A 16,169-nucleotide genomic window follows, 5' to 3' on the forward strand; every position below is an offset into this window, starting at 1 on the left:
GCCAGTTTGGTGGCCATCTAGCTGGGCACACCAAGGCACCCTAGTCCTACTAGAGAGTGAGCTTCTGACTGTGACTCCCTCTGTGTACCTGCCCCTCAGCTTTAGCCTGCTAGTACTTCGGAAGGTTGCTTCCTGTGCCCCTCTTTACAGGGACACTGTCGACCCCAGACTTGTCGCCCTGCAGGCGAGCAGGCTCCTGATGCCTCTTTCCTTCTGCGTGCTTGTCTGCCAGCCTTCGCCTGACTTTACCCCAGAAAGTTGTTTCCCATGGTCTTCCCAATGCAGATCCTCTGTACCCCAGGCCTTGCATTACCTTGCTTGTGAGTGGGCTCCCAGCACTGTGACTCTCTCTTTTTGCCCGCCTGCCAGCAGCCTTGTCCCATCTGAACTCTGGAGGGGTCTTTCATGCTTTCCTGGCAGCTGTGGACCAGCTCTGGCCCAGGAAACCCAACTAACTTCTCCCTCATTCAGTGGCTGCAACCACACCTTCTCCCAGAGGATCTGAGTCCCAACCTTGGGGAGGTGTTCCCCCTCCTAAGTCGTTCCTTCCTTGGGTACTCTCCCCACCCTGGGGCATTCTTTAGAGTTCTCTTTTCACCTTTGTCATTATTCCAACTGTCATGGTTAATAATTCTTTATATTCAACTTTTCCTCTTCAAATTACTGTGTGGTTCTGGTCTCTTAACTGAACCCTACGTGTGCTCTATTTGATTAAGGAAGGATTCTGGATGATCTGAAATTATCCTATCTCCATTGACTTGTGGTCCACAGGGCATAGGGATTTCCCCAGGCTGATTGAGAACCACAGTGCTCACTGAGCTTCACATTTACTTCTTCAGGATGTTCTGCATGTTTCACAACTCCTTGAGATCTGGGGAGAAGATGTAAAGCATCTTATGTAGTATAGCATCATCAGTGGCATTTATGTCAGAATGAAGTCATCAAAAGGTTGTTGCTACAGTTCTTCAATTTTTACAAATACTTAATATTCACAATTTATGATATATAATGATATCTTTTTTTTTTTAAAGATTGGCACCTGGGCCAACAACTGTTGCCAATCTTTTTTTTTTTCCCTGCTTTATCTCCCCAATCCCGCCCCATACATAGTTGTATATCTTAGTTGCAGCTCCTTCTAGTTGTGGGATGTGGGACACCGCCTCAACGTGGCCTGATGAGTGGTGCCATGTTCGCGCCCAGGATCTGAACCCTGGGCTGCTGTAGCGGAGCGCGCGAACTTAACCACTTGGCCATGGAGCCGGCCCCTATAATGATATCTTGAAATATAAGTAATAGCAAAGATATTTTGGTACATAATTAAAGAAAGCATTTGTATTTTCTTAGGTGAAAAACAGTTGAGGGATGTGGGCAACAGGTCACTAGCAGTAGAACCATTAGTTCTGATGGGACCATCAATTCATTCTGTTCCTCTACTAAACATTAGGGGATCCACAAACTCTTGTTATTGTGTAGGCTGTTAACCTTTGACTCTTTGCTTTTGGCCTTTGAGCCCACACATTCAATGATGCTTCGCATTTCTGTTCCCTTCTCTTCATAGTTACTGTGCAACATGTGTGGTTCCTTTTTTTCTTGGCACCTGATTAAAGTTGTAGTTGCTCTTTGCCATTGAACTACTGCCTCTTTTGACCATGATTTTGCTTGTTCTGTGCCTGGCAAACATGGTTGCATGCGACAGTCTGTTATTAATAGAATCATCTTTGATTAATTTCAACCTAATGCTTAATTATCTGGAAATTTTATGGGCACATTTAACTCAAGAAATGTTTTAAAAATAGGCACTGTGAATACAATGACTCAAATAGCCTGTCTTCTGACAAACTTAGTCTTGTAGTTGGAGTGAGCATCATGGTCCAGAAGTCGAGAAAGGGAAGTGCTTTAGGATGTGACATTCTCACTGTCAAGTTTTTTTGTTTGTTTTTTGAGGAAGATTAGCCCTGAGCTAACTACTGCCAGTCCTCCTCTCTTTTGCTAAGGAAGCCTGGCCCTGAGCTAACATCCGTGCCCATCTTCCTCTACTTTATATGTGGGACGCCTACCACAGCATGGTGTGCCAAGCGGTGCCATGTCAACAGCCGGGATCTGAACCGGTGAACCCCAGGCCGCGGAGAAGCGGAACATGCGAACTTAGCTGCTGCGCCACCGGGTCAGCCCCCTCACTGTCAAGTTTTTAAGTCTTTTGGTACTCTACTTTAATTATCAAGATGCAAATAATTTTAAAAATTCACCAGTTTGAGAAGTTTTAAGAACTGTGCTTCTAAACCCACACCAAAAACTGTTTTTTTATATTCTAAAAGTAAGAAACCTCCCTTATATTGTACTTAACTCTTTTCCTCCCCCATTCTCTGATTCCTTGACATTAAGCTGTGTGAGTGAGAGACTGCTTCATTCTTATGGAATATCTTCAGCATGTAGGCCCATGCCTGATAGATAAATGCTTGAAAAATAAGTTGAACAAAAACAAAGAATGAGTTAAGATTTAAGAGGTGGAGTAGTTACAGGCAGTGATATCACTGAAGGTCAATCTTAAAGCAGAAATTAAAAAGTTTGATCATACCTAGTGTGGGAACAGAGATGCACAACAGGAGGAGTATAAACTTGCGCAGTTTTTTGGAGGACAATTTGAAATATACCTTTTCTTAGCAATTCTGTTTTTAGTAAATTTTACTGCACATCTATTCTCATTTCTGCATAGGAGATATTTATCAATGATTATTAGACGTTTTGATCTTGAAAGTCTCCTTTACACTCTTAAAAAAATTATCAAGCACCTTGAAAAACTGTTATGTGGTTGTACCTATTAATATTTACCATATTAAAAATTAAAATGTACTATTGTATTAAATAAGAAAAAATACACTGCGTGTTAATATTTTTATGACAAATGACTTTTCCAAAGCAAAAAAAAAAAAAAGAAGAGTAGCATTAGTTTACCTTTGCAAATCTCTAATGCCTGGATTAAAAGAAGATAGCTAGATTCTCATATCTGCTTCTGGATCTAGTCTGTGGTGATAGATTGTTTTGGTTGAAATATATGACGAAAATTCAGGGAGATACAGGTGATTTAGTTGAAAAAGGGAGGAGTATTTTAATAGCTTTTCAGATAATTGAAGATATTCATCTTTGATACACCAAAACTTGACAAGTAGTAATTTCTTGAAGGTTTAGTTGCATTATGGAATCTGAAACCCTATCAACGAACCTTTGGTACTTTGTTATATTAAGATCCATTAGTTTGTCTTAGATTTGAATGGATCTTTTACCTATGCGTGAGCTTATAACATCAAGCATTGGTCATTTGAAAAATATTGGTTCCCCGAGTTATGCAGATTTTGCAAATGTTGACCCATTTCATTAGAGTACCAAAAAATTGTTAGTATCACAGATCTCTAAAGGAAATTTTTTAAGTATTGGGAAGCTGTCAAGCTCACAGTGACTTGACAGCTTCAATTTGATCACTGACAACAATGCTGTTGGTAGTTTTCCTTGAAGTGTCAGGCTCACTTTGTTTATTTTATTTTATTTTTTTGGTGAGGGAGATGGACCCTGAGCTAACGTCTGTGCCAATCTTCCTCTCTTTTGTGTGTGGGATGCCACCACAGCATGGCTTGATGAGCTGTGTGTACCGCACCTGGGATCTGAACCTGTGAACCCCGGGCCACTGAAGTGGACTGCACAAACTTAACCACAAAGCCACTGGGCTGGCTCCCTCACTTTGTTTAATTTTTGAGAAAATATCTGTGAAATATCCAAGTCTGAATAGTTATAGTTTGTTTATCTCCCATAAACTTTTAAAAAGAAATGGTCTCAAGGGTTGAGATTTAATAAAGTTAATAATTTTTACTGCTTCATCAAGGACATTTTCCTTTTGAAATTTTATTCATTTATTTTTTAATTGCAATAACATTGGATTATAACATTATATAGCTTTCGAATGTACATCATAATATATTTTGAATTCTGTGTAGATTACATCATGTTCACCACCCGAAAACTAATTATAGTCCATCCCCTCACATGTGAGCCTAATCACCCCTTTTGCCCTCCCAAGGACATTCTTAAGTGAAACTGGCATTTAAAAAAATTTTGATATGAGAGAGTGGCAGTAAGGAATATGCTGGTTACTAGTAAGTATAGTTTGGTGCCGTTGTCTTGATTCATGCTAAGAGGTCAGCAATTTTACTGCCATTGCTTTTAGATTATCAGGGCAAATGTCAATGTGGTGAAAAATGCAACTACTGGCTTAGTATTATTAGAAATGATTTGACCTCGTTGATCCCTTGAAAGGCCCTCAGGGGACCCCCAGGGGTCTGTGGACCATGTTTTGATAACATACACACACAAATATGTGTACACATGTATGTACATACACATAGGTGTTCCTTGCAAGGTTTTCAGTAGAAGAGAACTGAAAATAAGCTGAATTTTCTCAATAGGTGATTGTATGGATGTGCCATAATTCAGCTCATTAACAGAATTCTTCAGCTATTTGATATACACTGGGATAGAAAGATGTCTAAGATGTGTTTTTAAGATACAGAAAACAAATGTTGCACAGCTATATGTTTAGTAAGATCCCATCTGTGTTTAAATAGACATATGTATTTGTGTGATGACATGCCTAAACACGTCTGTGTAATGTGTGTAACCTCTATGGGCATGGGAGGAAGGGTAGTTTTGCTTTTTGCCTTATACTTTCTGTGCTGTGGAAATTAACTGCACACATATACCTTTAACTTTAATATTGGAAGATACACAGCCCAGCTTCTTAAACAGTAAGCTTGTCACTGGGTAAAAAGGGAGTGGCTTCTAAATTGGTTGAAGTTCTTAGCTATTATTGTCTGTTACTAATGGATTATCTTCAACTTTTCTGTGCATCCTTTCATATTATAGAGTGAAAGTTTCTTATTAATCTTAATAAGTAAGCAATTTATCTCTTTCAATAAATGGTACAGTCCATTTGTAATACTTGATGACTGCAATGAACCCTGCAGGTAGCAGCTGTGGTTGTGTGCGGGGAATTGTTGGTTGATCATCTATCTTTTTAGCTACTCTCACATTTTTAGTACGTAAACCTCAGCAGCAAAAGAGAGTCCTATTGTAACTTACAGAACCACCAGAGATGTAGTTACTGTTATAGTGGTATAGTGAAAAGAACATGCCTTTTGGAATCTGATGGATTTGAGCCCAAATCTTCTATCCACTATTTACTAGTGGTGTGATCTTGTGCAAATTAACGTCTTAGTCTATTTTCTTATTGGTAAGATAGGGATAATACCTTTGTGTTCTGAGGATTGTATCTGTGGCGTGTCTAGCTCAGCTGCTGGACACGTATGAGCTATTGTTAGCTGTCATCTGTTGCTCAGTTGCCATTCCTCTCGTGTACCAGACTCTCTGGTGTCTCCTTCTTCAGTGTTGCGTTGCTCCACTGCCAAATTTCTGGTTAGCCTCTCAGACTGGTAGATGTGTCCTCTTCTAGAAGTTCTCTGTTTCCTTTAGGCTGAGTTAGTTGTTTTCGCCTTCTGGTTCTACATCTCACCAATATAGCACCTAACTCATTTTGGTTTTCCCCAGGTTTTTTAATTTGAAAAATTTTCAAATTTACAGGAAAAAAACCAAAAGAATAGTATAGTGAACACTTTTGCTCACGTTCCCTGAGTGTTAACAATTTACCACATTTTTGTATAACTCTCTATGTGTGTGTCTCTCATTTTTTTCCTAAACCATTTGAGAATAAGTTGTAGATATTGTGACATTTCACCCCTACTTCTCATATTCCCCTACGGCCACAATTCCATATCACACTCAAGAAATTTAACATTGATAGAATAATATTACCAAATATGCGATCTGTATTCATATTTCCCCAGTTGTCCTAAAAATGTCCTTTCTACATTTTTTTTGGATCCAAGGTTATACCTGTAGGTTTGTTTCTTTAATCAAGAATATTTCTTATGCATTTTTTTTTTGTTTTTCATGACATTGACATTTTTAAGGAGTATAAGACAGTTGTTTTGTAGGTTTCACAATCTCCATCTGTCTGATTTTTTTTTTGTGATTAGATCATTGTTTTTGTTTCGTATCTCTTATTAAACTATGATTTCCCATGAGAAGGAAAAAAGCAGCTCCTGACAGCTGAGAAAGAACTGGCCTGGCACTATCCACCTGTTTGACCTTGGTGTTTCTTAGAGTTGGCCTGGCCTTCACAGTTAGGCTGTGTTGTTATTCTGCTGAACGTAAACAGTTTCACAGAACGTGAGTGTTTGACAAGTCCACTCTGTGTCCTTGGACCAAGGCAAAAACAAGACTACTCCATAATCATGATCACAGACAAAAACATGAACACTGTTTATGTCACAAAAATAATCAAGCATATCTTCATCCTGGCTGCCATGGATGACTACTGCTTCTTTATAAATCACAACCTTAGCCTCTCTTCGTTCTTGTTACCTCAAAGTAAGATTTATTTAAATCATAAAATCGTAGAATTAGATAGAATTCACAGCATTACAGTTACCCCAGCCTCCTGACAGCATCCAAACCAGGGCAAAGCCCCACTTCCGTGAACTTTTTCTGAAAGCACCTAACACAAGCCCAGACCTTATAAGTCCTTTCTGATAACCTCTTAGTGAAACGCCCCAGAGTTCCCAGGGTTCTCCCTAGTTGTAAGAAGTAGTAAATCCAACTTGTTTAACTAGAGGTGTGTTCTTGGTGCTGTTCCCTAAAGGGAATTCATGCCTGAGATCCTTGGCCTCTCTTTTTACTCTGTGAATGGATTTTTATTACAGTTAAGAATCAGCATCAAACTATTTTAATTTTTTACTGGTCAAGGATAATTTTTAGTTCTAATAACTAGTTTTTGATCATTGATATTTGCATTTTAAAAAAATGGTAAACTCTGCTGGCTAGGAGTTGTTCTGCATAAAAAAAAAAAAACCAGACATAGAGAAGATCCCAAAGGCAGCTTGTAAATCAAAGAGAGACACTATTTCCAGTGATTTATTAGCTTCGTTAGAATGTTTGAATTTAAACCCCCCCCCGCCAACTTTTAATAAACCATTCATTGTTGGGTAATTGGGAGCAGGAGAGTGACTTAGATATGATATATACACACTCATACACAAATAATATAATACATAATATATAATATTGCCCAATAAATCTTCTTAGGAAAAATTTGTTTTGCATTTTCTATCATAGATTATCTATAATTTTTGTACTCTGTTTACAGAAAAATTAACATTGACCTCGTGAATGGAAATTTAAAGCAGTGATAAGAGAAGCACCTGTTTATGATTTCTCATTGTGGCTGCTTTTCAAGTGAAGCTTTGATGATATTAAAGGATTAACAAGTAGAGAACAGCCACTAGGGTGTTGTCTGCCATTAGGATGACTGTTGAATCTTGCTACTTAAAAAATAGTTGTTTTTAATTAGGTGGCTTTGTTATATATATTAGGGCCAGTAGTTATTGCATTAAAATTCATCTGCTTCTCTTTGGTTATGCTATCGATACTAAGTATTTTTTCTTATTTTGAAATACGTTAGGAACAAAGAAGTGAGTGTGTTCTTTCACCATATTTGTTCTGATGATAGGATTCAATGTAATTGAACCTTTTAATGCATAAGCCTTTATTTTTGCTTGTACTCCACTCTGAAAAATGTTTTAATTTATCTCTGCTTGTCCAAGTTTAGTGGAATGGAAATGCATAGATCAATAGAAGTACAACGAAGACGTGCTTTTGACGTATTTATTCTATTTAGAAGTTGATATATTCATTGCTTAAGCATATTAGTCTAGCTTAATGGGGAGGTGGGAGGAATCATTGATCACACTAGGAGTAAAGCTCCCAGATTTTTATGTATTTGTTTCAGCTACTAAATAAGATTATTTTAGGGTGGCGTTAAATATTCTGGAATTTTCCATTAAAATTTCTCAACAAGTAGTTAATGTATTTAAAGATAATATCAGTTGGTTTTTGGGTTGAAACATAGTATAATAGATGCGTTTTTTTGCGTTTCTGTCCTAAGATTATAGGTGTTCACAAAATTATTAATATTAATTGTTAATAAATTAATATATAATAAAATTATTAATATATAATAAAATTATTAATATTAATTCGCAGGCACTAGAATTTACTTTTTTGTTTAAAGGATAAATATGTTGGACTATAATCATAACCACCAGTGTGTACTTAATTTCTTATTTAGGCAAAAGAAAGAATAACCTACAGTTACCGGTGATGTTAACCTGTTTGGCCAATAGATTTTCCCCAAGATTGAATAATTTAGATTATTTTCTGGCCAGAGAATTTGCGGGTTGAGGAGTTTGTTTCCAGATGATATTATTGATAGGTAAGCTAGCAGTGTCATTTTAGGTGTGCTTTTGTCATTGGGAAAGTCAGGTTTAATTTAATTGTTGCATATGAACTGGAACTAATAGGAAAACAGACTTAGCATAATGGACTATATTAGGTGTGGTGACTTGTGACAAAACTTAAAACCAGATAGAAGTCAATTTCTTTCTCATGGTCTAAGATCTGGATGTAGCCTCAGGCAGGGCAGCTCCACAATGATAGGAATCCAAGCTTCTGCCTTGTTGCTGTGTCTTTTTTAACTTCTCATTGCATAGTCCTTCCTGGAAAGGGAAAAGGAGAAAGAAGAAAAGGTGAGGAGAGAGGGTAGATCAGCTCTCTGTGAAAGAGATTCCTGGGGAGCCAAATATAACTTTGTTTCTATGTTATTGGCCATAACTTAGTCCACGTCCACATGTAACTGCAAGGCAAGCTGGAATTTATAGTCTTCTTTTACTGTGCTGCTGTGTCAGCAGTTAGAAATGGGGGATTATTTTACTAAGGAAGAAGGTGAGAACAGATAGTGGGATAGCAACTAGCAGCCTATTCCCTGGTAAATAAAGCAGTTTACTGGATGTTAGGAATCCTCTAATTGACTGCCACTTGCCTGCTAACCTTTACTGGGCCCTGGGCTCTTTGAGGATGCTGATAAAAGTTATAGACCCTTTCCCTAGAAAATGTGTCTGTGGACATACTCATGAAATTTTGTAGGATTGTGTCTCTGAAACCCACCCATTAAGCCTGGGGGGTTGTTTATGGACCCACTGTTAAGATTTTTTTTGTTAGTGAAAGATGACTGACTTATATTCTAGGATAGAAGGTCCTGCTGTAAGACTCCTTTTTTAAAAAGTTTTTCTGAGTTTCCATTATTCACTCATACCGTCAACAAAAATTAATTAGCATGTTCCGTATGGTAGACACTATGATGGTACTTGAAGGTTCAAAGACACCATGATTAATTTATTAAGTGCTTACTAGGTGCCTGGCATGGAACTGGAAACCCTCAGTACATTGTTCATTTTCTCCATTTTACAAAGGAGGAAGTAATCTGCCTAAGATTTTATACTTAGTGAATGATGGAGCTAGTATTTGAACCCAAGTTTAACTCTAAAACCATTTCTTTTAGTTATCATGAAGTAGACCCTTTGCCGTAAACATAAGACACATTGAGCAGAGGGTATTTAGTGGTTCAATTTTAAATTCTTGCCTTGGGTTATATAACCAGGAATCTGTTTCTGCCTCAGTTTTCTGTTAACATTTTGCAAAGCCACTTAAAATGTTTAAGTATGTGATGATGTTACTCTTGATTTTGCATTTTTTAAACCGTTATTGCAATCAGTGTGATACATGGCATGTGACAAATGCCAAGCGGTAATCTGATCTAAGAGTAGTACAAAATGATACTTCAAAATATCTTATCAGCATTCAAATTATATGTATCGTAAAAAACATTTTATGAAAACCACCTTTCAATCACCTTAGAAACCAGAGCTCACTGGTGCTGTGTGTTCCCTTTTTTCTCACAAGCGTGCTGTCATATATGCTGACAGCATCACACGTTGAATTTGGCTCAAAAGCTTTTTGCTTCAAACTGAGACTTTTGACCCCACTGATACACAGATGTCCTCATAATTTCCTCTCTTCAACTCCTTTATAAATAAAAAAGAGTTGGAAAGGGAAAATTATATAAGTGATTACAGTATTAAATAACTATAGAAAACCATTTGAGTTCTTCATAATTCTCTTTTCAGCTTTGGTTTCAAATCACCAGCTTCTTAAATGGTAAGTTTCTTACACCGAGGCCTTAGATTGAGACTGCGCCCTTATTTATCGGTTGACACCTCTGCCTCTTGCTTTATCAGATACGTGATTTTCTTTTCTGGCGTGAGTGCTGCTGATTCCAGTTGTAGACTAGACTTGACTTCAGAAGAGTTCCTAATAAGCACAGCACATGGGCCGTGATAGGCCTGCTGCTGCTTTCTAATCTGTGGACATAAACTGTCATAAACTGGTGTTTGCTGCTTCTTTCCGTAAGTGTTGATTCTTATTTAATTCTAGGACGATTTGATGAAACTGTTATTGAAGAGAGAAGACAGTGTGCTGAAGATCTGCTACAGTTCTCTGCCAATATTCCCGCTCTTTATAACAGTAAACAGCTTGAAGATTTTTTCAAGGTTTGGTAGTCTTTCTGAAATTTTTGGATTTTATTAAATACCTTTGTCTTCTAATTCATAGTAAACTGAGATTCAAGTTTTTTTTAAACAGAAAATGTCATTTACTTTTGAATTTCATGATTCAATAAAATAAGTAGAAGTTAGTAAAGTTAGTAGCTAGATAACAATGTCTATGGCATACCTTCTGTTTTTAGTATAGAAATGTACAAGATTTTTGATTCATAGATTTTAAAAAATTTATGTGAAGGGCTTAGAGATTATCTAACTTTATCATAATTGAAATAAATTAAAAAAAATTTAAGTACTATGAATTTCCAGTAGTTATCTTCACTTTTTGAGATGTCTTTCAGTGGTAGATTTCTTTTTGGACTAGAAACCACTGTAAGTTTATGTAAAATTTATTATAATTATATTAATTTGTGTAAATATAGAAAAAATAGTCACTGTGCAATTTTAGAGAGTTATGCTAGTACAAATTATATTGCCAGAAATCATTGGATATTAGTGTTTTAAGTTTCTTGACATGTAATGCCTTCATTCTGAATTCTTTATTATTTTTAATAATAACTTTCTATTTATTTTGAACTGAATCTGTGCAATTGTTGGTTGATATCAATGTCTTTAACAAGCACAGTTTTCCTCCTATAGCCTTATGTATTTTCTAGCATTTAGCCTTCTATAAAAATGCTACCTGATTGTGCCATAATTGTTTTTCCTTATTTAACTAAAAATCTGCTCATTTGTATAAATGTATTTCTTAGAGCATATGGTCAGCAAGGTATATGAGTAGTGGGATTTTTAAATTTTCTTGATGCCAGTGCATCTAAAAAGGAATTTATTTATTCTTTATTAATTTTTTAAATTTCATAATTTTTATTTTTTAATTAAAAAAATTTTAATTATTTTATTGAGGTCATAATACCTTATCACATTGTGAAATTTCAGTTGTACATTATTATTTGCAGTCACCAAAAATATGTGCCCTTTTACCCCTTAGGTCCACTCCCGACCCCTTTCTCCTCTGGTAACCACTAAATGGTTTTCTTTGTCCATGTATTTATCTTTCACATATTAGTGAAGTCATATGGTGTTTTTCTCTATCTGGTTTATCTCACTTAACATAGTACCCTCAAGTTCCATCCATGTTGTTGCAAATGGGATGATTTAGTCTTTTTTATGGATGAGTAGTATTCCATTGTATATATATATATATATATATACCACATTATCTTTATTCATTAGCTGATGGGCATTTGGGTTGCTTCCACATCTTGGCTATTGTGAACAATGGTGCAGTGAACATAGGGGTGCATAAGTCTCTTTGAATTGTTGATTTCAAGTTCTTTGGATAAATACCCATAGTGGAATAGCTGGGTCATATGGTATTTCTATTTTTAATTTCTTAAGAAATCTTTATACTGTTTTCCATAGTAAGCTGCACCAGTTTACATTCCCACCAGCAGTGTATGATCTTCCCTTTTCTCCATATCCTCTCCAACAATTGTTTTTTATCTTGGTGATTATAGCCATTCTATCAGGTATGAGGTGATATCTCATTGTAATTTTGATTTATATTTCCATAATAATAGTGATGTTGAACATCTTTTCCTGTGCCTGTTGGCCGTCTGTATATCTTCTTTGGAAAAACGTCTGTTCATATCCTCTGCCCATTTTTTATTGGGTTGTTTGTTTGTTGTTGGTTGTATGAAGTCTTTATACATTTTAGAGATTATCCCCTCGTCGGATATTTGATTTGCAAATATTTTCTCCCAGTTAGTGGGTTGTCTTTTTGTTTTGTTCATGGTTTCCTTTGCCTTGCAGAAGCTCTTTAGTCTGATCAAGTCCCATTTGTTTATTTTTTCTTTTGTTTCGCTTGCCTGAGTAGACATGGTATTCAAAAAGATCCTTCTAAGACTGATGTCAAAGAGTGTGTTGCCTATATTTTCTTATAGGAGTTTTGTTTTCAGGTCTTACATTCAAGTCTTTAATCCATTTTGAGTTAATTTTTGTGTATGGCGAAAGATAATGGTCTACTTTCATTCTTTTGCATGTGGCTGTCCAGTTTTCCTGACACCATTTATTGAAGAGACTTCCCTTTCTCCATTGTATGTTCTTAGCTCCTTTGTTGAAGATGAGCTGTCCATGCATGTGTGGTTTTATTCCAGAGCTTTCAATTCTGTTCCATTGATCTGTGTGTATGTTTTTGTACCAGTACCACGCTGCTTTGATCACTATGGCTTTGTGATATGTTTTAGTGAGGGATTGTGATGCTTCCAGCTTTCTTCTTTTTTTCTCAGGATTGCTTTAACTATTCAGGATCTTTATTGCCCCGTATGAATTTTAGGATTCTTTGTTGTATTTCTGTGAAGAGTGTTGTTGGGATTCTGGTTGGCGTTCTATTGAATCTGTAGATTGTATTAGGTAGTATGGACATTTTTTAAGTTGATTTTGTGTCTTGCAACTTTGCTGTAGTTGTTGTTTATTTCTAAAAGTTTTCTGATGGATTCTTTAGGGACTTCTATATATAAAATCATGTCGTCTGCAAACAGCGAGAGTTTCACTTCTCCCTTTCCAATTTGGATACCTTTTACTTCTTTTTCTTGCCTAATTGCTCTGGCCAAAACCTCCAGTACTATGTTGAACGAGAGTGGTGATAGTGGGCATCGTTGTCTCGTTCCTGTTCTCAGAAGGATGGCTCTCCATTTTTCCCTGTTGAGTATGATGTTGGCTGTGGGTTTGTCATATATGGATTTTATTATGTTGATGTGCTTTCCTTCTATACCCATTTTATTGAGAGTTTTCATCATAAATGGATTTTGGATCTTGTCAGATGCTTTCTCAGTGTCTATTGAGATGATCATCTGGTTTTTATTCCTCATTTTGTTAATGTGGTGTATCACGTTGATTGATTTGCAAATGTTGAACCATCCCTGCATCCTTGGTATAAATCCCACTTGATCATGGTGTATGGTCCTTTTGATGTATTGCTGTTTTCGAGTTGCCAATATTCTGTTGAGGATTTTTCTGTCTATATTTATCAGTGATATTGACCTATAATTTTCCATTTCATGTTCCTTGTCTGGCTCTGGGATCAGGGTGATGTTGGTTTTCTAGAATGTGTTAGGAAGTATTCCATCTTCTTCAATTTTTGGAATAGTTTGAGAAGGATATATACTAAATCTTCTTTGAATGTTTGGTAGAATTCTCCAGAGAAGCCACCTGGTCCGTGACATTTATTTTTTGGGAGGTTTTTGATTACTGTTTTAGTCTTTTTACTTGTGATTGGTCTATTCAGATTCTCTATTTCTTCTTGGTTGAGTTTTGGGAGGTTGTATGAGTCTGAGAATTTATCCATTTCTTCTAGATTGTCCAATTTGTTGGCATATAGTTTTTCATAGTATTCTCTTATAATCTCTTGAATTTCTGTGGTATCTGTTGTAATGTCTCCTTTTTCATTTCTAATTTTATTTATTTGAGCCTTTTCTCTCTTTTTCTTAGTGAGTCTGGCTAAGGATTTGCCAATTTTATTTATCTTCTCAAAGAACCAGCTCTTAGTTTCATTGATCAAGAGGATTTATTTTTTGTGACCTATTTTAGTTTACTGAAGAGAGTTGATCTTTTGAAAGGTATTATAAACTTATGGCTTATAGTGATAGTACTAGCAATAAAAAAGTTTGTAGGAACAGTAAGATTCCTGCTGATTGACTTTGTTGCTTAATTTTTCGTTAGTCTGCAAACTAGGCTGAGATGCATTTGGCTTCTGCTTATGACCTAATGCAGATCTTTAGGATAAAAGGCCAGTCAAATTGATAGAGTATTTAGCTTTGCTGTTCTTGGTTACAGCTGTTTCTCTGTGGCAAGGAGTCTATGCTTAGAAAAAGGCAACGTTATTAAGAAGAATATTACTTTATAGAAATTGTGAAAGGTAGTCATGTAAATTAGCACGTGCCAAGGGCTAAAAAAATCAGTCAAGGGATATAGAAATCAGATTGTAGACTTTGGAAAATTTAAATAAAAGTTACCTGTTCATTCCTTTTCTTTTGGATCTGGGAATTGCTGATTGTAACTGCTGCTGGAGGACACTTATGTTTAGGCTTTGCGAAACTGGAGACGAAAGAAGAGGAATAAAAGATTGGGCAGTTTAAAAGAAGTCAAGCTAATCTTGGAAAAAAGCAGTGTGCTGGGCAGGAGAGGGAGACTGATTTGACAATATCACAACAGTGGTATTCATTCTCTTTAAATAGAGATAAGGAAATATGGTTTTTGAGGTTATTTAGCTGCAAATAAACAACAAAAACAATGAAGCTGGCCATGTAAGAAAGGAATTTGTCTCGCACAACAAGAAGTTTGAGTGAGGAAGATAGGACAGGGCTGGTACAGAGCTCAGTAATGTCATCAGAGACTTAGGTTTTGGGTTTGAGTGTGAAAGGCAAAGGGCCAAAAGAAACATGGCAGTTTTTGAAAGCTGTCCCAGAAACTCTACCTGGAGATAGTCTTTACATGTCATTGGGCAGAACTGGGTCACAGGACTATCTTTAGCTTCAGAGAAGTCCTGGCAGATGACTCTTTTTAAGTGTGCAAGTCAGTTATTTTCAGTAAATTTAGAGTTGTGCAGCTTCTACTACCATCCAAATTTAGAACATTTCCGTCACCTCAAGTTCCCCTGTGCCCATTTGCTGGCAACCGCTTTTCCTAGCTCCATCCTTGGGCAGCTACATATCTGTTTTCTGTGTATGGATTTGTGTTTTCGGGACTTTTCAAATATGTGGGATCCTACCGTATGTGGTCTTTGTTCTGGTTTCTTTCCCTTAGCATAATGTTTTGAGTTTCATGCAGGTTCCATCATGTATCAGTATTCCATTCCTTTATGGTTGCTTAATAGTATTCTATTATATAGATTATACCACATTTTGTTTATTCATTGACAAATTAATGGACAGTTGGATTGTTTTCAGTTTTTGGCTCTTTTGACCAATACTGCTGTAAACATTTGTGTACAGATCTTTGTGCAGATATGTGTTACATTTCTCTTGGGTAGATCCTGAGGAGTGGAATTGCTGGGTCTTATGGTAAGTTTAAGTTTTTAAGAAACTGCTAAACTATTTTCCAAAGTGACTGTACATTTTACATTCCCCAGCAATGTATGAAGGCTAGTTCTTCCATAACCTCACCACCACTTGGTATTGTGTGATTTTTATGTTATAACTGTTCTGGTACGTGTATAGTGGTATCTCACTGTAATGTTAGTTCCAATTTCCTAGTGACGTTGAGCCTATTTTCATATGTTTATTCATATATCTTCTTTAGTGAAATATCTATTAAAATCTTTTCCTTTTGGGTTGGGTGGTTTGTTTTATTATTGAGTTACAAGAATATATTCTGGATGCAAGTGCTTTATTAGATATGTGATTTGCAAATATTTTCTCCCAATCTGCAGCTAGTCTTTTCATTTTCTTAATGGTGTCATTTGAAGTGCAAGAGTTTTTGGTTTTGATGAAGTATAATTTATCTTTTTTTTTTTTTTTTTTTTTTTTGGTGAGGGAGATTGACCCTGAGGCAACATCTGTTGCCAATCTTCCCGTTTTTGCTTAAGGAAGATTGTCTCTGAGCTAACACCTGTGC

At 36.3% G+C, this 16,169-nt stretch overlaps 1 protein-coding gene across 7 annotated transcripts in view; it reads left to right on the forward strand.

The window, feature by feature from the left end:
* Window positions 1-16,169, forward strand: part of RPS6KC1 (ribosomal protein S6 kinase C1) — a 168,799-nt gene that overhangs the window by 25,795 nt on the left and 126,835 nt on the right. For all 7 annotated transcript variants that reach the window (XM_014834845.3, XM_044757644.2, XM_070496935.1 and 4 more), the window contains one exon: window positions 10,432-10,547. In XM_014834845.3, the coding sequence (XP_014690331.1) occupies window positions 10,432-10,547 (116 nt within the window). The remainder of the gene's footprint in view (window positions 1-10,431; window positions 10,548-16,169) is intronic.

This window comes from Equus asinus, chromosome 25 (genome assembly GCF_041296235.1).
Source record: "Equus asinus isolate D_3611 breed Donkey chromosome 25, EquAss-T2T_v2, whole genome shotgun sequence".
Classification (NCBI taxonomy): Eukaryota; Metazoa; Chordata; class Mammalia; order Perissodactyla; family Equidae; genus Equus; species Equus asinus.